The sequence below is a fragment of the Carettochelys insculpta genome, chromosome 1 (genome assembly GCF_033958435.1).
Source record: "Carettochelys insculpta isolate YL-2023 chromosome 1, ASM3395843v1, whole genome shotgun sequence".
In the NCBI taxonomy this organism is placed as follows: Eukaryota; Metazoa; Chordata; order Testudines; family Carettochelyidae; genus Carettochelys; species Carettochelys insculpta.
In genome coordinates, this window is record NC_134137.1 from 83,094,403 (window position 1) to 83,120,599 (window position 26,197).

At 42.0% G+C, this 26,197-nt stretch overlaps 1 protein-coding gene across 2 annotated transcripts in view; it reads right to left on the minus strand.

Moving 5' to 3' along the window:
* Positions 1-24,923, minus strand: part of KLHL1 (kelch like family member 1) — a 501,813-nt gene extending 476,890 nt beyond the window's left edge. For both annotated transcript variants that reach the window (XM_074982861.1, XM_074982860.1), the window contains exon 1: positions 24,484-24,923. In XM_074982861.1, coding sequence (XP_074838962.1) covers positions 24,484-24,923 — 440 coding nt within the window. The remainder of the gene's footprint in view (positions 1-24,483) is intronic.
* Positions 24,924-26,197: the final 1,274 nt, after the last annotated feature.

The following is a 26,197-nucleotide window of genomic DNA, read 5'->3' on the forward strand; positions in this document are numbered from 1 at the left end:
AACGAGATTGTTCATATAATTTTCTATTAATGAGATTATAGACTTTGTCTTAGCTAGAATTGCCCAAGAGGGTGCTGGGTAGTATAAGAGCCACACTTCTGGACAAAAGCCTGGCACCAGGAGTTTGCTTGTGTTGCCCTGCAAGGTAATTTATGAGCGGCTGGCTATAGCTAGGAGTGCTGATGGCGGTGTGTGAGCAGACCAGGAGCAGTTGCTCTCACACGGAAACAGTGTAAGAAGCAATCCAGGCTGGAGAATTGAGGGGACACAGTTGTGCATCTGCCCAGAATGTACCCTGGGTAAAGTCAGAGGGGGCTGCTCAGCTACACGCACAATCGGATCTTTGAGGGGCATATAACCTGCTAATATCTTAGATTAACCAATGACCATGGCACATTTCAACATTTCATTGAAGACAGGTTCCAGAATATTCTGGACCAATGAATGGCAGTATAGCAGTATGCCTGGATAACACACACAAGTAACATATTTGCAGGTAACCTTAAAACAAATATGCAATGGTAAGTTGAATATACTAATGCAAATAAATACATACCAATATTATTTTAATAATAATTAAATGAAGGTGTGTCCTTTGTAGCCCTGAAAAGTCTGTATATGTAGCTCTGAAATTTTGGCAGGTGACTTTCATTGGTTAGCAAGTGAAGACAGTAGTGGAAATGATAAATTTTGCCTCAAATAGTATGTTTAAATGAATACATCCTAGCTCAGAAAAGTGTCCTTCCTCTGGAAAGCACTTATATACCTGCTTAATTGTCTTCCAGAGTCCCACTCTCCTAAGTCAGGGTTCAACATATCATGGCTTTAGTTAAATCCCAAATTTAGTTTATGTAGTGATCGAGGATGAAGTAAATCAATATTTAATAGCACACAGCAACATTGCTCACAGCTGAAAGTTTACTTGCTTTATGAATCCTTAGGTGAGAAGTGCTGAAAGAAAAGCGGAAATGCTCTTGGAAATTGGGGGGGAAATATGCACATAAATGTATTCCTGTATATTTATTCTGTCCTCACAAAAGCAAATGTTCAGGTGTGAACAAATACAATACATCTAATAATTTATAAATAGATTATTCACTCTCGAATAATGTTTATAGCAGTTTTGTGATTGATCATCTCCTAAAACCAATCTTCTTTTAATACTCCATTTTGATCTCTGTAGTCTCTTCGGAATCTATGATCTGGAAAAGTGCCTGCCTCAGCTCTTCCCTCCTTGACACTCAACATTCAAGAAATTCTTAGGTGTTTGAGTCTTATCAGTGTATAATCTGAGCAGAACTCCTGCTGATTATGATGGATTGTGATTGTGATTGATGGACCCTCCCATGATTTATGGAAAAGAGGTTATAAAAACAAATAGGCATAACTCGGGAACGCTTTGGACAAAATATGTCTTGCAACCTATCACTTTCAATGACATAATCTGCTAGATCTATAAATTCTATTTTTGTGTATGTATCATTTTTATAGTAGAAGTTATAAGTAGTGTCTATATATTTGTGTTCCAAATGTTCTTCTCTGTGAAGACCTGAACAGGAGGTGTGGCTACCTTATTGTGGGACTATGGATTGTGAGAGGATAGCAGTACTCAGTCAACAAAGGGCCTTTAAAGGGTGGGCATTCCACATCTGAAGAACTTTGCTGTCTGGTGTGTCTACACTTGTATTCCTCTTTTGAAAGAGACGTGCAAATGAGGTAAATTTAAAATGTAAATGATGTATACATTTGCATATTTAGCGCCTCATTTGCATATTCTAATTTCAAAAGAGCTTCTTTCGAAAGAAGAAAGCCACTGTAGACGATGCTCTTTCGAAAGTAATTGGAAGAAGGATTCTTTCGAAGATGGGGTTTACTTTTGAAAGAACAGTATCTACACTGGCTTTCTTCTTTCAAAAGAAACTCTTCTGAAATTAGAATATGCAAACGAGGTGCCAAATATGTAAATTTATGCCTCATTGGCATTTTCAATTTAGCTCATTTGCATACCTCTTTCGAAAGAGGAATGCAACGTAGACACACCCTCTATGTTTAAACCAGTGAGTAGGCAATGGCTGATTGCCTAAAAAAGGATAGGGAGAAGGGATTTCACTCATGCAACTGCATCCATCTTGCAGGATACTGTTACACAAAAGCTGCATCTATACTGGCCCCTCCCTTTTAGAAGGGCATGCAAATAAGTGAGATCAGAAATGCAAATGAGGCATGATTGAAATATCACCACATGATCTGGCTTCCAGAAGAGCCAATTCCAGAAGCCAGAGCAGCCATGTTGATAGGGTTCCTTTGAAAGGAAAACACTTTTCTTCTTACCTTTTTTCAGAAATTGACTGTTCCAGAAGTCAGATCGTGTAGGGATCTACAAATGAGGCATGAGATATTTAAATCTGTGCCTCATTTGCATTTCCAATATCGCTCATTTGCATGCCCCTTCCAAAAGTGTGGGTCCATGTAGACACAGCTAAAGAGAATAATGTAATTCCCTCCACAGAGGAAAGGTATAAAGAGGGCCCTGGGGTTCCTCCATCTTTTGTCTTCAGCCTGCCTTGGAAATTGCCTGACATACTGTAAGTATTTGTCTACACTACCACTTTCCTTCAAAGGAAGGATGGTAATTAGGGTGTTGGGAGTTTACTAATGAAGTGCTGCAGTTCATAGGCAGCACTTCATTAAGCAAATTCCACACATACACACCCCGTGGCAACTCCAAAGTTTTAAAGGAGTTTTGAGGAGTAAGGGGGACTTTGAAGTTGCCCCAGCACTTTGAAGTACCGGTGAGTGCGCCGCAGCTAGACATTTGCCAGTACTTCGAAGTTTAAAACTTTGGAGATGCCACGGGGGCGGGAATTTGCTTAATGAAGTGCTGCCTATGCATGGCACCACTTCCTTAGTAAACTCCCAACACCCTAATTACCATCCTTCCTTCGAAGGAAGGCAGTAGTGTAGACACAGCCTAAGAGAGGCAGAGAACTTTACTGAAGATCCAGGTCAGAAAAAGAACATTTCTGACCTGAAGATTTTACATGATATAAAGGCAGCTTTTTAGGGTAAGAACTCACAAGTAACCAGATTTTTGGGGCAAAATTAGTTATGCATTTTCTCTTGTGTTTGATTTGGTAATTGAGTTTGATCTGCTTCTTATCTATAACCACTTAAATCCAACTGTTTTGCTTAACAAATATTGTTTTGTTTATAATCAAGCCCAGTTTAAATTGTTATTACCTGGGGAGGGCTACCACTGTGCATATCTCCCTTTCATTGATCAAGAATGCTTACCAAATGAGCCCTCCCTGTGCAAGTCTTTTGTACAAAGAAAGACAAATCCTTTTAAAATGAAAATAAAAACAGGTAACTCAGGAGGATCCATTTAAAAATTTTAAAAAGGTTTGCCAGGTTTAAAATCTTTAATTGCAGATGCTTCCTTACTGAAAGGAGTAACACCATCAGTGCCTAGTAAGAGTTTTTCAAACTGTTGTTGATATAGTCCTTTCTCATAGATCTTATCAGTGACTGGTTCTTAATTAGGTACTTGTGTCTTCTATTCAAGACCAATTGCACTTGAACACTCCCTGATTAGCAGTCCTTTGATTGTCTAAGTTTGAGCAAGAGGTCCGAATCAGAAACTAGATCTTTAATTAGTTACTTGTGTCTTCAATTTGAGACTGGCTGCACACAATCCCACTCCTATTAGCCATTCTTCTTCTATTATCATTTAATCTCATGGGTTCGAACACCAGATCTAAATCAATATGCCGATTAATTGCCTCCTTTCCAGAGATCCATGCTTCCAAAAATTCTCTTCCCTGCCTAGATCTAGCCTGTCCTATTACCTTCACATTACTAAAATCAAACTTATGACCAGTGTGGTCCTCATGCAATGAAATTAGTGACAGGGGATCATGTCGTTTAACAGCTAGCTGGTGTTCTTGTATACGGGTAATTAGCTTTCTTCCTGTTTGTCCTATATAATACTTACAGCAACTTAAACATTGGATCTTATAACTCATATTGGTTTTATACATATGCTTGACCACATCCTTTGGTTTAAATAAAATATCCTTTAACATACTTACTGGTCTATGTGCTATTTTAATCCCAAATGGTTCTAATAATCGTGACGTCATCTCAGAAATATTTCTAATATATGGTAACATTATTCTTTTAACTGAGGGATCCATGATTGTAGTTTCTTGCTTCTTATATAAGCATCTTCTAATAAAGTTAATTGGATAACCATTCAATTTAAATACACTCCTGAGGTACTTCTCTTCCGACTCATGTGACAATTCAGTACTACAGTGTGTACTAATTCTCCCAAAGAGGGTTCTTACACGTCTTCTTTTACGGCTGACAGGATAATAACTAAAGAAGTTGAGAATTTGGTCTGTGTGTGTTTCTTTTCTATACACTGATGTTTCCAGGTACCCTGTTTCACTTCGACTGACCAGTACATCAAGGAAAGGAAGTTTATAATTATTTTCCTTTTCAATGGTAAATGTGATGCCTTTAATTGTATCACTCAAAACACTGTGCGCCCATTCTACATCTGCACGTTCGATCGTAACAAACGTGTCAGCTACACAGCATAACCAAACGCTTGGTTTAATTGCTGGTAGCGCAGTCCGTTCTAAGCGTTGCATTACTGCCTCTGCAATTAACCCCGAAAGTGGTGATCCCATTGGAGTTCCTTTGACTTGCCTGTATATCTGGCTATCAAATATAAAGTTGGTATTAAGACACAAATCGACCAGATCCATTAAAGACTTCTGACCAATAGTTTGTGTTACACGGGATTCGTCAGTCTTTAAAACTTCTTTTCATGTTTGTTTGGCCAATTGTAAGTCAATGGATGCGAATAATGCAGTGACATCAAAGGACACCATTTACTCATCCGTTTCAATTTCGTTACCCCTAATTTTTGATAAAAACTGTATAGCAGACGTAATTGAATATGGTGAATTTGGGGTCAGATGTTTCAAACGCTGCCATAGTTCTTTTCACAAATGATAAATTGGTGTTCTATTTGCATTTTTGATCCCTTCTGGGGGTTGATTTCCCATGTGCTGTCCCTCGAACTGCACTTACCCAGAGCTCTGCTTAATCTGTGTCTACATTGTCCTGCTGGGGGCAGGGGGTAGTAACTCCAACTCTGTATCTTGACTGGGGGAAATCAGAGGGTGTCATGATCATGAGGGTTAGCCAGCAGCCTCAGCGTAAAAGGGTTAGCCTCCTTTGCCAGGTAGGGTTGGCCTATACAAATGTAGGTAAGAATTGAATGTTGGCTCCTCCCTCCTTCTGTTCTCTGTTCTTTCTTCCTTTTTCCAGCCATGAGGGAGAGAGACACAGAATATCTCCCGCTAAGAACAGCCCCTCCAATCTTCTGTAAGTAGGGTAAAGTTTAGATAGATCCATTAGGCTTTATTGTTTTATGGTTCGGGAAGTGGGATCTGATGTCTGTGCCCTTTTTAGAAATGTTCTTTTACTCTCCTTCGCTGTGTCTACACTAGCCCCAGACTTCGAAATGGCCACGCAAATGGCCATTTTGAAGTTTACTAATGAAGCGCTGAAATGCATATTCAGCACTTCATTAGCATGCAGGCAACCGCGGCACTTCGAAATTGACACGCCTCGCCTCTGTGCGGCTCGTCCCGACGGGGCTCCTTTTCAAAAGGACCCTGCCTACTTCAAAGTCCCCTTATTCCCATGAGCTGATGGGAATAAGGGGACTTCAAAGTAGGCGGGGTCCTTTCGAAAAGAAGCCCAGTTGGGATGAGACGCGCAGCGGCGAGGCGCGTCAATTTCGAAGTGCCACGGCTGCCTGCATGCTAATGAAGCGCTGAATATGCATTTCAGCGCTTCATTAGTAAATTTCAAAATGGCCATTTGTGTGGCCATTTCGAAGTTTGGGGCTAGTGTAGAAGTAGTCCTTATAACTAAGTTCTAGGCCCATGGTGGAGACTGCCCATGTGTTTTACTTTGTGACTCTTCCATCTAGTCATGAGGCTTGCAACGCGAATATTGTTGTAATAATAAAAGTTTTTGCTGGCCCCCACTTCTGCATTTATCTTGCTAGAGTGGGGAAGGAGCCATGACATGGTGGCAGTAGTGTTGAGAACCCAGGATTTTTAAAAGGACACAGGTTTTTCTTTTGTGCTGCAAGCTTTGCAATTTTTTTCTCTTCTTTTTTCCCCTTTGTTTTTGTTCTGCCTCAGGGTGGGGCAGACAGAAGGTTAGGTTTTTCTGTGCTGCCTCAGGCAGGGTCAGACAGAAGGTTAGGTTTTTCTTTTGTGTTGCAAGCTTTGAAACTTTTTTTTTCTTTTCCCCTTTGTTTTTTTTTTTTCTTTTGTTTCTGTGCTGCCTCAGGGATGGGCAGACAGGTTAACTTTTAGCCAGACACAGACCATCCCACCACTGCCACCATGTCATGGCTCCTTCCCCACTCTAGCAAGATAAATGCAGAAGTGGGGGCCAGCAAAAGTACCTCCAAAACCTTATCTACCAGGTTTTGGTATAGACTTCCCCCCAAAAATCCTAAAATCCTCAGATTTTGGGCATAAAAGTCGCTGCCACCACCCAAGTAATAATAAGGAAACCAGGGAGAGACTACTTGGGAAATCTCAGCCCCAAAAGTAAAAACCAGGACACAAACATTAACCAATACCAGGTTAATAAAAAGAGAGAACTTTTATTATTACAACAATATTCATGTTGCAAGCTTTATGACTAGATGGAAGAGTCACAAAGTAAAACACATGGGGAGTCTCCACCATGGGCCTAGAACTTAGTTACAAGGAGAGTAAAAGAACATTTCTAAAAAGTGCACAGACATCAGATCCCACTTCCCGGACCATAAAACAATAAAGCCTAATGGATCTATCTAAACTTTACCCTACTTACAAAAGATTGGAGGGGCTGTTCTTGGAGAGAGATATTCTGTGTCTCTCTCCCTCATGGCTGGAAAAAAGAAGAAAGAACAGAGAACAGAAGAAGGGAGGAGCCAACATTCTGTTCTTACCTACATTCCTATAGGCCAACCCTACCTGGCGAAGGAGGTTAACCCTTTTACTCCGAGGCTGCTGGCTATCCCTCATGATCATGACAGAGGGTCTGGCTCAGCAAGAAAGAAAGAAAGGTGGTGAGTCCCGAAGAGCATGAAAGCGGGTGTCAGTGGTATGATCAGCACTCCCTGTCACACTGATGTCTCTGGGAGTTCCCATATGAATCATGGTTCACATACAGACCTTTCTTGGATTGATTAGAAGCTCTGTGGTGATGAAATAAGTTCTTCGGAGATGAGCCATGGAAGGAAAACTTAAAAGACAAAAAAAAAAAAAAAATCACATGATATTGGAACACAAAGCAGCCAAGTAGCACTTTAAAGACGAGCAAAATAGTTTATTAGGTGAGCTTTCATGGGACAGACCCACTTCTTCAGACCATAGCCAGACCAGACCAGACTGAATATTTAAGACTCAATATTTAAATCTGTTCTGGTCTGGCTATGGTCTGAAGAAGTGGGTCTGTCCCACGAAAGCTCACCTAATAAACTATTTTGCTAGTCTTTAAAGTGCTACTTGACTGCTTTTTGTTTTGATAGTGTATAGACTAGCACAGCTTCCTCTCTATGATGATATTGGAAATGTAGCACATTAACTTTTTACGAATATAGTGGTGTTGAGAGTATGGTTCTGTGAAAAAATCTGAACATGGATGTTTATTTTCATACTAATTGCCTAGTTATACAAGATAACAGTTTGAATCTATCTAAGATAATGTTATTGAATATACAGTATCAGCTAATAACAGTCAAAACATTCTCCATGTCTATGAGAGTAAGATTGAGTATAAGTTATAAATATAAATATAAATATCAACTATAAAGAAAACCTGAGTGCTAATTTCACTACAGCTAAAATATATTAAAATACATTATTATATATCTTGCATAATTGATTTGCATTTGGGCTATTATTTTTGTGATCTATAAAACGTTTTTCTGATAGAATATTTATCCTATAATTTTGTACTGCTACCCATCACCTTTTATTTTACCTTTTTAATTAGTTTATTTTGTTGAGATTTTTATTTTGGGATTATTTATTCTTTGTATTTAGTGATGGTGACCATTTCATTTTTTAAATTATTTTGATTGAAGTTCAGAACAAAACAAAATAAATAAAAGTACTAGAGGCATGCAGCACAACAGACCATATGGGTGCATCTACACTAGGAACTAACTTTGAAGTTAACTTCAAAGTTAGGGACTACATCTAAGTAGCCAGCAGAGAGTCTACACACATTTTTCCCTTACTTCAAAGGGAGCCCAACTTCAAAGTCCTTACTCCACGCCCAGGAATGGAGTAGTGCCCTACTTTGAAGTTTAACTTTGAAGTAGGGCGTGTGTAGATGCTCAACTTCAAAGGTATTTTTGTAGTGTATACACAGCCTATATTTTTTTTAATGTAAACATGGAATAAATAGTTCTTGATCTTTCTGCGGAAGCGTTTTTGAATATTGTCTTTTCTGTGTCTATGGAGTACAGTACTTACAATTTAACAACAGCTGCATCTGTGGTAGTTCTTCATTCCAGAATAGCTTAAATGCAAAAGAGCTCAAATTCCAGAGCACTTTAAATATAAAAAAGAGTTTAATGCTAAGTGTTTTGTTTATTACAAATTTTTCCAGGACCTATTTGGTTAGCTGCACATAGAGTGCCTTTCAATTATTTTTATGTAAAAAATTAAGACTTTATATTTAAAAATATTGAAGAAGAAGAAAGCATGTACGAGGGCAGACTTTCGTAAAATGTACATCCAAAATGAAAACAGAATATAATAGAGGGCACTCTACAATTTATTAAGACCCGGTTTAAAATAAAACACTTATGCTTCATGTGATGATTGACAGGATTTAATATTAGTTGAGTTATTTTTTAAATATGTTCTCTTTTTGGCCATTCTTCTTTTTGTTTGACCTTTTGCCGTTTTGCACTAGCTTCCCTTCAGATTTCCTAACCCCATGGAGCAGGGGTCAGCAACCTATGGCTACGAGAGCTGCTGCCACTGACTCCTCTTGTGGCTTCCGGCCCTGCCGCAGCCCAGCCAACACCTCAGCCCCCAGTGCCAGTGAGGTGCGAGTCCCCCAGCACCAGGTGCGGGTAAAGGAGCAGAGCCCCTGGAAAGGCCTTTCTTGCAGCGGCAGAGCTTGTGTCCGGCACTGGCCAGGAGGGCAGCATGGCCAGCACACTGCCTAGGGTGGACAGCCCCTGCAGCAGAGCAATGCCTTGCTCCTTCTGGATTGAGTACAGGGCCATGAGTGCCAGCTGTTTTCCCCCAGTACAGCCCAGCTGGGACCCACCAGTTTGCTGCCTCCAGGACAGAGCCTGGGTCTGCTTTCACTGCACCTCTGAGGCAGCCAGTGCCTCCACTCTGCTGGCAGCTGGTATGTTCAGCCAGTCTGGTCAGGCCCACACCCCATCCCAGGACAACTCAGCACTGCCAGCTCCTGAGGATGTGGCTGCTCCTGCTCAGGCCAGCCAGGAGCTCGTCTGTGGTAGCACCCCTAAAAGGCTGGGATGGAGTTCATATGGTGGGCATTTCTGTTTCTTGTCCCCCCATTGCTAGGGCAGGGGGGCAGTGGTTCTGCTGGCTAGACCTCTGTCACATAGGTGGACTTTTATGTTGGGTCTAGAAATCATTTTATACATCCAATGTGGCTATTGGTCCCAAACATTGTGCTGGGGTGCCATGTGAGGTGCCAAACGAAAGCTGATAATGCCCTGAATCTATGTTTTCTGCTCGTAAGTCTGTATCATGTATGTATGTAAAGTTATAAATTTTAGCTCTGCAGTTGTGTGAGAAATGTTTCAGTGCTGAGGTTCACAAAGGGAGATGGGGGTCTACCCCAGCCAGGGCAATAAACTGAGCAAAGGCCCAGATCGCCAACACCCTTTTTGTGATGGTAGCATTTTCCCTCATGACTGCAATGAATGGAAACTTGGCACAGAGACCCACCAGGTCAGGGAGTGGACCAAGGCCTGTGGAGAAGAATGGAATTTTCCCTTTATATATGAAAAGCCATAAGATGAGCCCTGGCACGTACTTTCTTTGTTCTTCAGTCCTCATGAGTTAAGCCTGTCTGGATTGGGGGCCCATCCCTCACAGAGATGATGTGGATTTGGCAGTGTCCATCTTGGATCTTCTCTCTTGCTGTCTCCGAGGGCCCATGTGCCAGCACGTGGACCCCAGTGAGCCAGATCTACAATGCTCCAATGACTGAAATGAACTTTCAGAGACTTTCAAGAATCAGCAAATAACATCGCTGGCCTGCATCTGTAGTTATGAGTGATGCATGTAAAGTATTGTTTTACTATTCTTCTCTCTAACCCTGTTCTTCCTTTTCTGTTAATAAATCTTTAGATATTAGGTCTAAAGAATTGGTGAGCATGTTGTTTGAGTAAGATCCAAGTATATATTGACTGGGACCTGGTGCTGGGCTTTTTGAGGTCTGGAAGAATCTGTATGTATTTGGTGAAACAGGCTTAAGAGCCTCTCACCTTAAGTTGTGGGTTGTTGGACTGGGCTAGTATAACAGCTGAAAAGTGTGTCGGTTTGCTTGTGTGGCTTCTGGCTGGCTGGTAGGGCTGGCAGAAGTACTGTTGTGTCTGGTCAGATTTGCTTTAGCAAGAAGTAAAGCCCAGCCTCGAGTGGCCTGGATTTTAAGCATAGATACCCTGGACTGAGTTCTCTAGCTGTGCCCAGGAACCTCATCTTATTACACCCTCAGGGAAGGTTAACTCACCCTGGGGTGAGAGGGGCTCAGCCTAGGTGGGGGGAGGGTTTGGGGCTAAGAGAAGTTAAACCTGGGAAAGGGGGGGCGAGTTTGTGGGATGTAGGGGTAAAGCTTGAGGACAGGGAGCAGATTTGGGGGCTGAAGCTGGTAAAGCTTGGAGATGAGCAGCGGGTTTGCAGATTGAAGGGTGGGTAGAGCCTGGGAATGCGGGAGAGGGGGTTTAGAAGTTGATGTGAACATTGTTCCTCCCAGCTAAGAACCTTTCCCCAGGAGGAGCATTTTCCTTGTCCTCATTTACTCTACAATCTAGGGGTGAAAGTAACTTAAACTTTCTGTTACAAATCATTGTGTGTGCGCTGTTCTTAAAAAGGAGGCTACATAAAGTCTGATTTGGCATTATTTAATAAGGACTGGGTTGTATTCACATGCACTGTGGATCTTAAAGTATGGATATTGTAACTAAATTTGAAAAAAAAAATTCTTCATGCCATTTTGGTTGCAGACCCCTGGCACAGAATATTGACAGAATCCTATGTTAGCTCTGGAATAACCTAAGAAGGGTTGTGATGGAATAGCTTGTTCAAGTTATGATTAGATAGGCTCTTCAAATCACCCCAAAGCTTCCTCTGATAGACCAGAAATAGAATTACCTTTGTGTGACACTGTTATTATGTGATGACAAGAAAAGGACAATGGCACTGAAAATACAGAACATAAATCTTCCCCTTTCTAATAATTGAGTGTAATTTCCTTAGGTCAAAGAGTCCTAGTCTTCCATTCACCCTTCAGAACCAAACACAACATTTAAACCTAGATTCAGGAGAGGTAATACAGTGCACAGCAGGTAGGTGGGAAGAAAACCCTTTATTTCAGTTTATTCTTTTTTAATTAACTTCAATTTATTTCGATAACTGCCATATAATCTATCTATCTGTCTATCAGTCTATCTATCGATATTTTAGTGAATGTCTTCCTGTGCTTCTGTGAGTTTGTTTGTTCAAAACTCCTCCTAAACTGTAAGAACTAGGACCACCAAATTGGGTGTGTGGCTTCCTCTTACCCTAACTTAAACAAAGGTTGGGTTTGGTTCTTCCAGAAAAAATGGGAATTGCCTAAAATCCAATGATCTTCCAGAACACGGAAAGGCAAAGGTACCAAGAGGAGGGGTAATATACTGCAGAATCACCACTATGAGCAGCAAACACAAAGGGTGGTAAGATGTTGCTCTTCCTCTCTCCACATAAACCCCAGCGTTGACTCCACATCTCTATGTTCCCACTCGGTGTCTGCTGACTAGATCTGCCCAGCTGTGAGCCATGCTGGTTATTCGAGTGTGTCAATTAATCAAATAGTGGTTAAACAAGAGTTTACTGTATAAGAAAGGAGGAGATACATTATTCTCTTTAGCCTCTGATGACAGGACAAGAAGCAATGAGCTGAAAATGCAGCTAGGAAGTTTAAGTTGGAAATTAGGAAAATCTTCTGAATGGTCAGTGTGGTTAAACACTGAAATAAATTGCCCAGGAAGGTTGTGGAATCTCCATTATTGGAAATATTAAAATCAAATTAGATAAACATCTATTTGAGATGAGCTAGACAGCGCCCAGTCCCACCATGAGGGCAGGGGACTGAACTTGATGACCTCCTGAGGTCCCTTCCTGTTCTAATATCCTGTTATTCTGTGAATGAATGTACCTGCTTGCAAGGAAAAACTTTGGTGGGTTTAAAATTTTGAAATATTCATATTCTTTAATCAATTTTAAAAAGATGATGACAGTATGATGATTTTTGGTTTGCATAAAACTGTAGATAGTTTTAGATTTAAGACTTTAAATAATTCACAGTTAATGAAGGTATACAATAAAAAATCCAACATGGACACCACTATAATTTTTATTGGCAATTCTCAATATGGAAGGTTAAAATGAACTCATCCAATAGCAACCAAGGAATGACTTGGTAAATTACAATTAATAATAGTTTATAGTTAAAAATCCAACATGTTCACCAGTATCATTTTCTGTTAGAGAGTCTGAAAATGGAAAACAGAAACAAAAACATCCAACAGCAAGCCAGGAATATAGGCCAAACAAAATTCAAGAATTTCAGCCCAAAGCACTCCAAAACTATCTGAAGGCAGAGATAGGTAATTACTTGCATTTCTGAGTGTTCTAACTCACCCATTCTGTGACTGCCTGGCCACAGAATGTTAGAGTTAAGTAAATTTATTTTTATTGTAACTTTCTCTGTTTCGTGCATATTTATAAAAGCCCTGTATGTTCCATCATTAATAGCGTAGCATTCTGCTAGGGTTGTATAGATATGTATGATGAATGGGAGAGCTACTACTATTTTTCTGAAATCCAAATATTCAGTTAACTAAATGGCCTATAAAGGGTTAAACCCAGAGATAGTGGATCCTGTGATGGCAAGCAGCCAGGTGAGCCAATGGGAAGAGAGAGGGGAATTTCTGAACTGAAGAAGCTATCTGATGGGAATGTCCTTTGTGCAGCCAGAGGAGAGACGCAAAAGTGTCTTAAATCTGAAACCAGGCTTGGAAGATTTCAGTAATATACATGCCTCAAAAGTAATCTTGGAATAAAAGATATGTAAGTAGAAAGTTAATCTTTAGTCAGGCATGGTCAACAGGTTTTTTGGAGGAGGGACTTCTTATGGGACTTCTCAGATCAGCAGATACACGCCCTCACCATACACCATAACTTTTAAACTGAATCTCAGGGAAGTAATTTTTTGTTTTAATCTACCTTTTTAGTTTGTTCCATAACACCAAAGAACCTAATGTAGTTAACAAGTACACCTTCTTTGTTTCGTTAACAAAATCATCTTTTTAAGTGGGAGATTTGATTCCTGAGTCCTGTAGGAGGGTGTGTTTGTATGCCAGATGACTGAGAGGTCAGCCATCAGAGATTGCAGTCTGTTCTCCTCTTTGTTTTCAAGCTCTCTCCTAAGGGAGGGTTAAGAACTTGGGTTACCCTACAGGGAGACATCCCAAATGTGTCCTCCCGGGTTCTAAAAAGGTCAGGGAATCTGTGACCTTGGGAAGTTTTTAAGCAGAAGCCTATAAAAGCAAGGTCTCTTGTTTAGGTCCCTCGTGGGCCCCCATCTTCTGCACTCAGAATATCAGAGTAGGGAACAGCCTTGACAATACGTATGAAAGATCATCATGGACAGTAACTATAGCAAGTTATGTCTCTTAATCCACTTCTGTTGTATTATATGATGTATGTTGTTTCTGGGTCTCATGCATATGTAAAATGGGTCAGAAAGTGCTAGTATTACAACATTGTAACAACCATAAAACAAGAGCATTTCTATCAAACTGCTTTATTGTGTAATCTCTAAATATAATACCACTGTTCTGTACTATTTACTATATACTATATTACTTTCTCTCTCGCTCGATTACTCTATAAGTGCTCCCTTCTTTCTTAATAAACAAAAATTCTGTTTTTGAAGAATAACTCTTTGTCAATTAATCCTTGAACAAAGGGCTGTGTCTTTGTCCTCAAGAGGTTAGCGGGATTAGACTGCTCTGTGGAGTCCTCTGTGGATCACAGATAAACCACCCTGGTAACATCCTGTTAATTCCCAGAGGGCTGACTACCACCTGACATCCATTTGGACCAACTACATTCATGATCAACTTGTGGTTAAAGAGAAGCTAAAAATTAAAATGCATAGGATCCAAAACTATAAGGTGAACACCATGACTTAGATCACCACAGGTTAAAACACTGTCAGCATTCCTTTTTCTTGGGAATGAGCAGCCAGCTGGCCAGGTCAACCTGTATAGGTTCACCTTGTGCAGAGAGACCCAACTGATGGGAGCATACAGCAGTGATCCCATTTTCTGCCATTCATCTTCTTAATTCCCATTCATACAGCCAATTATTAATTCCAATTACAAGGTTAATCAACATGCCCAGATTTGTTCAGATCTCAATTCTAGCCAAAAGGTCCTTGATCTCACCCATCAGGTCCAATCAAACCTAAAACAGCTGATCTGCCTCACTCCATTCTGTGTCTAATATGAGCTGATGGAAGTGCATGCTATATCAGGTAACTGTATCCGACACCATCAGAGTTTCTGCAAGTAGGCTTCTTCAGAGCAAGTGCATCTTGGGTCACCAAACCAAAGATGATTGAGATTGCACACTGGAAAGCATCACAACCAGACAGTACTACACTGCTGGCCTCCAGCAGGATGGAGATTAATTCTAATGCCTTCCCACCCAGCAGACTGACTAGTCAGCATCCCTGCGCTTGGTCAGATAAGCATCTGTGAGGATGAAGCAAAAACAAGAGGTGACATTGGTTTATGAACTCTCAAAATTTGCAATGATCCCCACTGTAGCACTCTGATAAGAGATGCCCAGTTATGTCCTAAGGAGTGATGCAGTGGACCATGCCTGAAGCGCATTGTTTTCTGCATAAAATTGGTGGACTTAATTTTCACTAAGCAGATGTCTATCTGGAAGCAAGTCATTTTGCTTATGGAGAACTAGTACTCCTTGAGAGGGGGAACAGCTCTGCTGGATCCATACACAGCTGCACCTTATTTAGAGGGGTTGATGCTCTGAGCAAATTGTTTAAATTGGGATATAAGCATGTTAAACCTCGTGGTCATACCTAGTGGTCACAACAAGATTCAGATGCTAGGAACCAGAGATCTGAGACAGAGACAGAAAGAGAGACAGATTTAGGGATCATGCCAAGAGTCAGAGACAGTATTAGAGTCAGAAATCAAGCAAAGATGAAGTCCCTGGCCAGAAGTAGTGGCACAGAAGCAAGGATCTGGGACAAAGCAGGAGTCCAGGAACCAGAGGAACAGGAAGTTGGACTGAATGTATCAGCCAGTCAAGGATTTACCTTGTAGATAAGTGAATGAACATTATTATAGCTACAGAGTCAAGTATTAAAAAGTTAGGAGATACTACAATAAGACCACCAGTGCAATGCACTGTGAAGTCTAACACACTTTCATGCATCATTTAGCTCTGAGTTTCTATACAATGACAGACATCTAATTGAAACCAAACTTTGCAGAACTACTTGGTTTGAGATCCTGATCTCTGACTTATAGAAGTATTCAGCTCACAGCTTCAAATGAAGCCAAGGGTAGATGTGGTTTGAACATACAAGATGTTAAATGTTCTTCAAAAACATGTCCTGAGTGACCCAAGTTGCACACCTAAAATGAGTTAATTTATTCTTCACTTTTATCTCTCTGTGCCTCAGCTCACACTTGTAAAACTGGGATAACACCTGTCACCTCACAGACATGTTCTAAAGACAAAACAATTAATATTTGTGAAGCAATCACTACACTAGTGATTGAAACAAGAGAAAATACCATGAGGAAATTAATAATTCTGTCTTCAAAGAATGGTTTCAATAGTGTGTTTTAAATAAGGTCTAGGGCTACATATTGAATAATGAACATAAAACAAAATATGGAATAACTGCTGTTAATTGCTCATCTTCTGCTCTTGATGAGGCAGAAAAGACTAATATGTTAACCAGGGCTGACAAGCAATTAACAGAAATAGTATTTTTTTTCAGTCCACTTAATACAAGTACGGTAATGCACACTCTTCATCATGAAACCTGAGCTTACAAATGTCGAATTACGTACAAAAAATGCACTAAAAATAAAACAATGTAAAAACTTTAGAGACTACAAGTACATTCAGTCCTATTTTTTGTCCACTCAAACAACCAAGTTTGTTTACATTTGCAGGAAATATGCTGCCCGCTTATTGTTACAATTTCTACTGAACATGAGAACATTGTAGCTGGCGTCACAAGATATTTATATGTCAGGTGCACTAAAATTTGTATACCACTTCATATTTCAACCTCTATTCCAGAGAACGTGCATCCATGATGCTAATAGGTTCTGCTCAATAACACTCCAAAGCAGCGTGAACTAACACATGTCCATTTTAACCAGATGCCACCAGAAGAAAGATGATTTTCTGTTTTGGTGATTTGGCTTCTGTAATTTCTGCATCAGAGTGTTGCTCTTTTAAGACTTCTGAAAGCACATTCCACATATCATCCTTCCCAGATTTTGGAAGTCACTTCAGAGTCCTAAACCTTAGGGCAAGTGCTATAGCTATCTTTAGAAATCTCACATTGGTACTTTTGTGTTTTGCCAAATATGCAGTGAAAGTGTTTTTAAATGAATAACATGTACTCTGTCAACATCCAAGACTAACAGGAAATATATGGCAGAATGTGGTTAAAATAGAGCAAAAGACATACAATTCTCCCCCAAAGTGTTCCATCACAAATTTAATTAATGCATTTTTGTAATGAGCATCCTCAGCATGAAAGCATTATCCTCTGCAATGGTGGCATGAAGGATCATACAAATGTTTAGCACACCCAGCACTTGAATACCTTGCAATTCCAGCTACAAAAATTCCATTCAAATGTCTGTTCTCACTTTCAAGTAACACTCTAAATAAGAAGCAGGAAACATTATCTCCCATAAATATAAACAAACTTGTTCCTCATAGCAATTGGCTGAATAAGCAGGAGAACTGAGTGGACTTGCTGAGGCTACAGTTCAATTTTTTTGTTTGTTTTTGACTGCAATTATGTAATAATCTGTATTTGTGCGTTACTCTTTCACTATAAGGCAATAGCACTACAGAACTTATATGATGTAAATTGAAAAATACTGCTTCTTTTGCTTATGATTTATAAGTTCAAATATTTGTAAAAAAATATAAAGTGAGCAATCTCAACTTTTTATTTTGTGCTGTAACTGAAAGCAATATATTTGACATTGCAGAAAACATCCAAAAACATCTAATAAATTTTAGTGAGTATTCTTCTGTTTAACAGTGTGTTTATTATGGTAATAAATCATCCAAAAAGCACAAGTAGTGCTGTGGGAGCAATTTAAAGGACCTAGGGCTCTGGCCAATGCTGGTGGTGGTCAGGAGCTGTGGGACTTTTTAACTGCTGAGCCCTGGGGCAATTGCCCCCTCTGAGCCAGGACTGAATCCTAAATCAAACAATCATTTATCAGCTAGTATCTTACCATAATGTATATGCACATGTTTTATCTATTTAATTAAAGTTTTCCATAGTAGTTATTCAAGAAACAGAGAATTTTGAGAGTACACGATGCCCAACCTGCACAAAATCTTGTGCACAAACATCTTTATTTGTTGAAGCAGTGTCATTCACGTCAACGAGACTGCCCATATAACTTTATGAAAGTACATATGTGTTCACGGTGTTAGCTCCACATAGCTCTTTGCAAGTGAACAAAATCAGATCACAAGGAAATGTGCCTTTTATGAGTCAATCAAAATGACATTTGTACAACGCCCTTCATAAATGCATTCCACAATATATTACAGAGTAGTAAAGTTAATATTGGAAGTTAAAATAATTAACACCAAACAGTGAAGTCATTATCTCAGATCTAAATACAGAGCCTGTACCAGGAGTCCTGAATCATCAAGGAAATGGAGCTCCAAATCTAAGGTGTACTTTTAAAAACGGTCAGCACAGACTTATCGCATCAATATAAGGGAACTGTCACAAACCATATCCTGGACAAACCTTATAGAACTAAGATAAAATATATGAAATCCAATTAATCCCTGTTGAATTAAATTTAATATAATTGAAGTGCAGTGTATTAAAAAAAATCAATTGTGCATGAATTACTGTGGAATTGTGTATATCTTCTCTAGTAGGAGGGGGATACTAATGTAATTCCCTCATAAAAAACCCTCAAAGCCACCTTCCTGGAGAGATATACATATACTAGTTAAAACTGGGTTCAGAAAGGACCAAGACAGAAAGAAAGGACTTCTTTTTATATAAATAGCCTTGTTTCAAACTAGCTGAGGCTTTCTTCCTGATCCAACCAATGGACTGGACCATCCAAGGTAGGTAGGTCCCAGTCTTTAGAGATAGGCTGGAAAGACATGGCCTATTGAGACTCATAAGACTGAGCCATAGTTCTGAGTAGAAAATGGTATGAACTTGTGGCCACAGAAGAGAACCGACTTGTGGGGTTTTGAAGGACTGCTTCTATCAGACCCCATCTTACAGCTGGAATGATATCTGGCAAGCTTATGAGCATTTTCATAAGGTTCTGTTATTACTGTAAGGCCGCGTCTACACGCGCACACTACTTCGAAGTAGCGGCGCCAACTTCGAAATAGCGCCCGTCACAGCTATACGTGTTGGGCGCTATTTCAAAGTTGAAATCGATGTTAGGCAGCGAGACGTCAAAGTCGCTAACCCCATGAGGGGATGGGAATAGCACCCTACTTCGAAGTTGAATGTCGAAGTAGGGCACGTGTAGACGAGCTGCGTCCCGCAACATCAAAATAGCGGGGTCCGCCATGGCAGCCATCAGCTGAGGGGTTGAGAGATGCTCTCTCTCCAGCCCCTGCGGGGCTCTATGGTCACCGTGTGCAGCAGCCCTTAGCCCAGGGCTTCTGGCTGCTGCTGCTGCAGCTGGGGATCCATGCTGCATGCACAGGGTCTGCAACCAGTTGTCGGCTCTGTGGATCTTGTGTTGTTTAGTGCAACTGTGTCCGGGAGGGGCCCTTTAAGGGAGCGGCTTGTTGTTGAGTCTGCCCTGTGACCCTGTCTGCAGCTGTTCCTGGCACCCTTATTTCAATGTGTGCTACTTTGGCGTGTAGACGTTCCCTCGCAGCTCCTATTTCGATGTGGTGCTGCCGAACGTCGAAGTTGAACGTCGACGTTGCCAGCCCTGGAGGACGTGTAGACGTTATTCATCGAATAGACTATTTCGATGTCGCTACATCGAAATAAGCTATTTTGATGTAGCGTGCACGTGTAGACGTAGCCTAAATCAGTTTCTCAATAGTTCTTTTACCTTAAGAATAAATTAGGTTTGCATACGAAAAGTTGTGTGTTATCTATAAACAAGGGCCATCATACTATTAACAAGCTTTGAAGAGAAAGCAAGCAGGTATGCCTGGGCAATTTGTCTCTGCTCAGAATAACATAGTATAGGCAGGCAGCTGAATAGCCCACAATTAATAAAAACCAATTATTTTTTAAAATAAAAAAATTGTATTTTTTCTTTAAATTGGATTTTTTCCTTATATCAGAATTTTTTTATTTTAAATCATCAGTCAAACACTAAATTTCTCAATTAAAAATAGCAGTTACAATTAAATCTCATCACAAATATGATACATATACACCTACAGTCACATAAAAATGAATTTATGACTTTAGCCTGTCCAGCGTAACTACCAACTCTTATTTCTTCAAGGTTCTGGGCTTTCAATTTCTGTTTTTCAGCAGACTAAAAAGTAACACGAATGAAGAAAGACATAAGCTGGATAGGATTGGTTTTGTTCTGTGCTTACATGATGGTGAACCTTGGCCAAGCATGACAGAGGAGTTAATTAACTCATTGTCTTAAGACAGAGAGCCAATATATAGAAAAGGATAGAGGCAACATAGAAAGGAACAGTGCAGTGGACTAGAAAGAAAAGGGAAAGACATAATTTAGTGCACATGAGCAGCTTCCTATATTCCCCCCTCACTTCTGCAACAGGAAATCTGTCCCAGGTTCTGGAATTAAATGAGTAAGAGTGTAAGGGTGTAACTGAAAAAAAAGTTTGAAGAACTTTGCTCCTTGGGTAAAAAAATGGAAGATGTGTCAACTATAAGGGATGCCAGAAGGAGATGCGAGGTCTAGTTGCAAGATTGAAACATCATAAGAAAAACTGTTTACTGGGAGAAAAAGATGTGGAATCAACCAATTCGTAATTTAGATGATTCACTTTGCAATGTTTCATTCTTAAAAGCTCTCTCTATGTCTTTTAGTCTAAGTATGATTTGAGGAGTGAATTCACAAGCTGTTTGATGTGTTGGTTATTACTAAAGAAAAAAGTTCACTTTAGCTAATCCTTATGATACGTTTAATTAGTTAACTAGAGTTAGAATCTATTACTCAAGTTAATATAGAAAGCTGCAGTACGAGAAATCTAGAGCTGCCATTTGCCACTCAGTAACATTTTCTTATTTTATATTACAGAATACATTCCTCTTATTTTGGAACATCATGGCCACAGACCATAATGGTGAAGCCGTCAATCTATTACCTACTTTACTTCCACGTAAGTCCATTTTTCCAAGGGAACCGCATTTTATACTTGTCTTCTCAAAGAAACATAAGTACACGCAAGTGAGTTAAAAGCTTACCTGAAAATTAGGTGCACTCAAAGCACAGTCAGTCTTCTAACCCGTCAGTTTCTTGTAACCTGATTTAAATAGATTTTTTTTTTTTTGGTGATTTAAACTATTCCACCCTGAGGCAGCCTGTAAAACTCATGCTCAGAAGGGACCAAGACACAGATCTCTCTATACCCCATGAGCATGGATATCAGAATTCAAGGGAAGACATAACTAATATTCACTCATACAAAGTAGAATAATACCTTGGCTCACGCATAAAAACACTGCCTTCCTATTCCTGGTATAATGTTTGTTTACACTCACATTATTCTTCATTGTTTCTTTAAACTTTTAGACATATTAACCTTCCTTAAAATTGCTGCTGTGAGATATACCATTTTAGGAATAGCATCATTCCCATCTGTTTGCAGTAACATCAAAAGGTACACCAACAATTTCAACACTTGGATGCTGCTTTTTTTTTTTGTACGAAACAAGTTTGCTATTTCATTTCCCAGACTCAAAACTTCTGAAGTGCTACAGTACTCTTGAACCACATATTAAAATATGGGCACTAGAGATGAAAGATGTGAAGAATTTCATACTCAGCGGGCCAAACACACTAGTGTATGGTTAGCAGTTCTGCATTCATGCCACGGACCTAGAGAGAATCAGGTTGTCATTCAACAGTGAATCATGGATCATATATCCTACAGATACAATGATGTACACAAGCACTAAAATTTACACTACATTACGGCAAGTGTAGATACTACAGAAAACAAAACTAAACTGGTCAGGGATTGTTGGCAGCACACGGTATCTCCCAAGCCAGATGTTAAACAGTAAACGAAATGCCAAGTTTTTTGAATGTAGTAACTTTGACTCACTGTGCTGAACAGTACACGTCAGTAGAGAAAAGACCATGACATTGTATCACAGGAAAATGTTTTTTCAATACTTTATACTCTCACAACATGGTATTGAAAACAAATTATCCTACGAAAATCCTCTCTATAATACATCTATTTTAATCATTTTTTTTCTTTTCTGTAAAGAGTGTTTTTCTTTTTCTATTGATAAAACTGTTTCCCTTCTGAAATCTCAGTATTTTAACTACTTAAAACAAATTTATTATTTGTATTAAACAACACAATAGCAATAATGGAAGGCTGCGTATGTTACTAAAGAAGCAATGAATACAAAGTATTGAACCAATGAACTCTGAGAATTCAAGAATGCACATGATAATTAAACATACCTCATTTCAGAAAATGCATATCTAATGAGCAACTCAATTTTATCAAACCAACTCTCATGGACAGAGCAATTCTATTCAAATTCAGTGGGCTGGAAAACAAATTCTCTTTGGTCAATATGAACCATCTCTTAGGATCCTTAAACCAATGATGCACTTAACAGTAAATGCATGCAGAGAGAACTAGCTGTCATTTAATTCTTTTAATGTGTAGCACAGATAGGTGGTTTTCTTAATATATACCTTGCTAATATTTGTAACTTTAATTCTAAGCACCCAACATGTTCTCAATGATAATCACCAAGTTACATTAAATTCCAGCATCACTGACCTCTCCTTCAATAAAGTACTCTAACTCATGCCCTGAATGGCCCATGTTTATTTAAACAAGGTAGATACTGAGAAATGAATTACACTAATGGATAAAAATTATAAAATACTTTTTCAAGTAGACGGAACATGTTTTTCTTCCCCCTGTAAAGTCTCCTACATACTCTACACTAGTTTCTGTCAAATGAAGTTTTATCTTCAATCATATGAATCCCAGAAAACGTACACAATGTTGTCTTTGCACTTCAAATATTTAATGTTATTTGCAATACAGAGAACAGGATCTTTGGTACAGAGTACTAGGACTTGCCTCTCTGTTTATAAGTAAATCTGGAGATCTACTTGCCACAGAAAAACAAATTATGGATCAAAGAAATACAATGAAAGTTACTAAAACAATGAGGAAAGATACAGTGGTGATGGATCTCAGAGACCTTCTCTTCAGCTTCATTTGAACCAAAAAAAGTCTTATCCCCTTTACAATGAACATGAATTACACTCCACTCTCTTAATTAATTTACTGTTAATTTTACTTTTCACTTCTTCTTACCATAAGAAATTAGCAAAATACCTTGAACAACAGCAAAAACTGTGAAAAACACAGACCTGAAATCCCCTTTCTAATCCACTATCTTAACTTGTACTTAGGTGAAAAATGATTTTTTCTCTTTGAGCTGGACAGTTCTCTATTTGAAAGGCAGCTTCTCATTGCCCTTTATGCCATGATCTCACCGGACCTGCCTATGCAGTGTAACAGAGATTGATTCATAGAAAGAGAAAATGCTGAGCCAACATTCTTTAGTAAGTGGCTAACAAATTGGGGGCAAAAAAAGAGCTATAGCTTCAGGTCATCTTTTTTTCTATCCAACTTTTAGATACTGTATGCTGTAAAGTATCAGAGGGGTAGTCGTGTTAGTCTGGATCAGCAAAAGCAAGGAGGGGTCCTGTGGCACCTTAGGGACTAGCAGAAATGTATGAGCATAAGCTTTCATGGGCAAAGACGCAAGACGAAGTGGCTCGTTGCCCACAAAAACTTATGCTCATACATTTCTGTTAGTCCCTAAGGTGCCACAGGACCCTTCGTTGCTGTTTGTCTTTTTTCCATTTCAATCCTCCACAATGACATTGTTAGTCCACCCTCCCTCCCCCCCGTCAGTTGGTTTTGATTGACCTTTCCCATGACCCTAACCTTTTGAGGAAGGGAGGGACAGCACATCTACCTTGCCCATCAAGTTAAAGAGGACAGACATAAGCCAGGACCCCAGGCACTCCTGGTCACACAAGAGCAAATATAACTGCCCACAGGCAGATTCCAACCTGGGACCTCAGTGCGGGTACTTCAAAGCTTGAGGAAAAGGCCAGCTGGCTCCCAGGCCAGGCTGTAGAGGACGCCTATTGTTTCCCTGTGAAGTGGCCTAGGTGCCACTACAAGGGACAGTGACCCACAGCTAGGTGTGTGGGTTACATGCTTCCCCTAGCTGAGGAAGCAGTGCCCCAGCTGAAAGCCCAGCGGAGCCACAGGCGCATCCAACTGGGACCTCTGGAGCTTAGTGCCGGCGCCTCTACAAGTGTGAGTGAGAAGCTCTCAGCTAAGGCTGCGGAGGAGACTCCTCTGTGTAAGCGGTCCAGGCGCCACTGCGCGGGACAGTGACTCACCCCGAGGCATGCGGGGTCCACAAGGGCTGGAGCCCCCACGCTGAGGAGCCCAGTGCGGCTGAGCCCAGCCTAGAGTCCTCCACCCGGACCGGCCAGGCTCAGCCCCACACAACTCGCGCCCAACAAGCCGACAACCCGCGGGCAGCCCCCGCCAGCATCAACCCCGCCCCCGCCCCCGCCCCCACGGGCCCCGCCGCGCGGGTCACTCACTGTACCTGGGGCCACATCCTTCACCTGTTGCCTGGCTGCTGCTCTCCGAGGCCCCCGCCGGCTCCTCCTTCAGCTCCTGCAGCACCAGCGACTTCTCCTGCTCGCGGGTGAGCTCCGGCCCGCCGCGGCCGCCCGCCTCCTCCAGGGACTGCACGTAGAAGACGGTCCTGGGCGCCGGGCGCTGGCCCAGCCCGTGGCGGCTGGCGGGCAGCAGGGTCCCGTTCAGCGGGCCGGGGGAGGAGGGCTTCTTCCAGAAGGCGCTGCCGCTCCGCTCCTGGCTCTTCCCCAGGCGGCTCTGGCTGGGCCCCCAGTGCTCGAAGCTGCCGTCGGGCTGCAAGCAGCCGCCCCCGCCCGGCCCGGCGGGCGCCGAGGGGTGGCTGAACAGTTTCCAGCGAAGGCGCAAGATGTGCTTCACGTCAAAGTCCTTCCGGCCCGAGCCCGACATGCTGCCGCTGCCGCCGCCGCCGCCGCGGCTTTGGGCGGGAAGGGGATGCAGCCGGGGCGGCGAGACGCGGAGCCCGAGGCGCACAAGGGCCCAGGCAGTAGGGCGCCCGCGGAGCTGCTGAGCCCAGCCCGCCTCTCAGCCGATGCCCCCGGCAGCTGCACAACGCGCCGCGCCGCGCCGTCCTCTCTCCGTCCCTCCCTCCCGCACAGCACAGCGCGGCGCTGGGAGCCCGGCCCGGGGCTGGGGCAGGCGAGCGGCTGGCGAAGGCGGGGGGCGCTAATCGGAGTCACGGGCGCCAGCCGCGAGCGGGCTCAGCAGCAGGGGTACAACGCCTGCAAGGAGCGGGGGCGGGGGGGGGTCTCCCTCCTCCTCGCCGCGCTCCGCCGGAGTCCAGTCCCTCTCCGCCCCGGGGGAGCCCCTGCGCGCGGCGGCCGGGCGAGCCACGCCGGAGAGCTGGGGAAGGCAGCAAGCGGGGCCGCTGTTATATACGCGGCCGGGGGACAGGGGAGGGGGAAGACACCCGCCCCCGCCTGGGAAGCTGTCAAGGTCCTCACGGTACAATTTTCCCTCTATCTCGGCGTCTCCCCCCGAGCCGCCCCCGAGCCCGCAAGTGACGCAGATGTGCACCGGCGCCTGCCTCCTGCAAGTAAGTCTGCGGGTCCCCTTGCCGGCCGCCTTCTGCGCTGGGGCTGCGCGCCCGCTGCCCGGCCCGAAAGGGACGTCAACAAAGGCAGCAGCGGCGCTGTACCCAAACGCGCGGGGATGCCGGGCTGGGCGAACTCCAAGGGCTGCGGGGGCCGGCTGGGGGAAGGTGGCGGGCAGAGGGGCTTCCCGAGCCTCCTGTGCTTGGAGTGGGAGAAAACACGAGCGAGAAGGGCCGCTGCCTGGCACACAGGCATAGCACTGCCCCCAGCTCCTTCTTACCTTTTGTCTCCCAGCAATGGACTCGGGCGGTGAGCCCCAGGGAGGGTCACTCACAGCCGAGAAATTTGCTTAGGGGTACTTAGGCACTCGGGAGAGGTGATGTAAAGGCCATTATGTAACTGGGACATCATTACAGAATGGCAGGTTTCGTGGTGATAAGGCAAGGAGGGGGAAACGGGCAGAACTGTGCTAGATTTCCTCACCTTCTAGCTCATAAATCCCTTTAGGCATAAGGAAAGGCGGTAGGTAATACAATGGACAGTTGCAGAGCATTTCCTTGGTTGAAGTTAGTTTGGAAGAATAAAGGTTTTTCTCTTTCGAAACAATGATAAAAAGGGTATGTTTTCCTG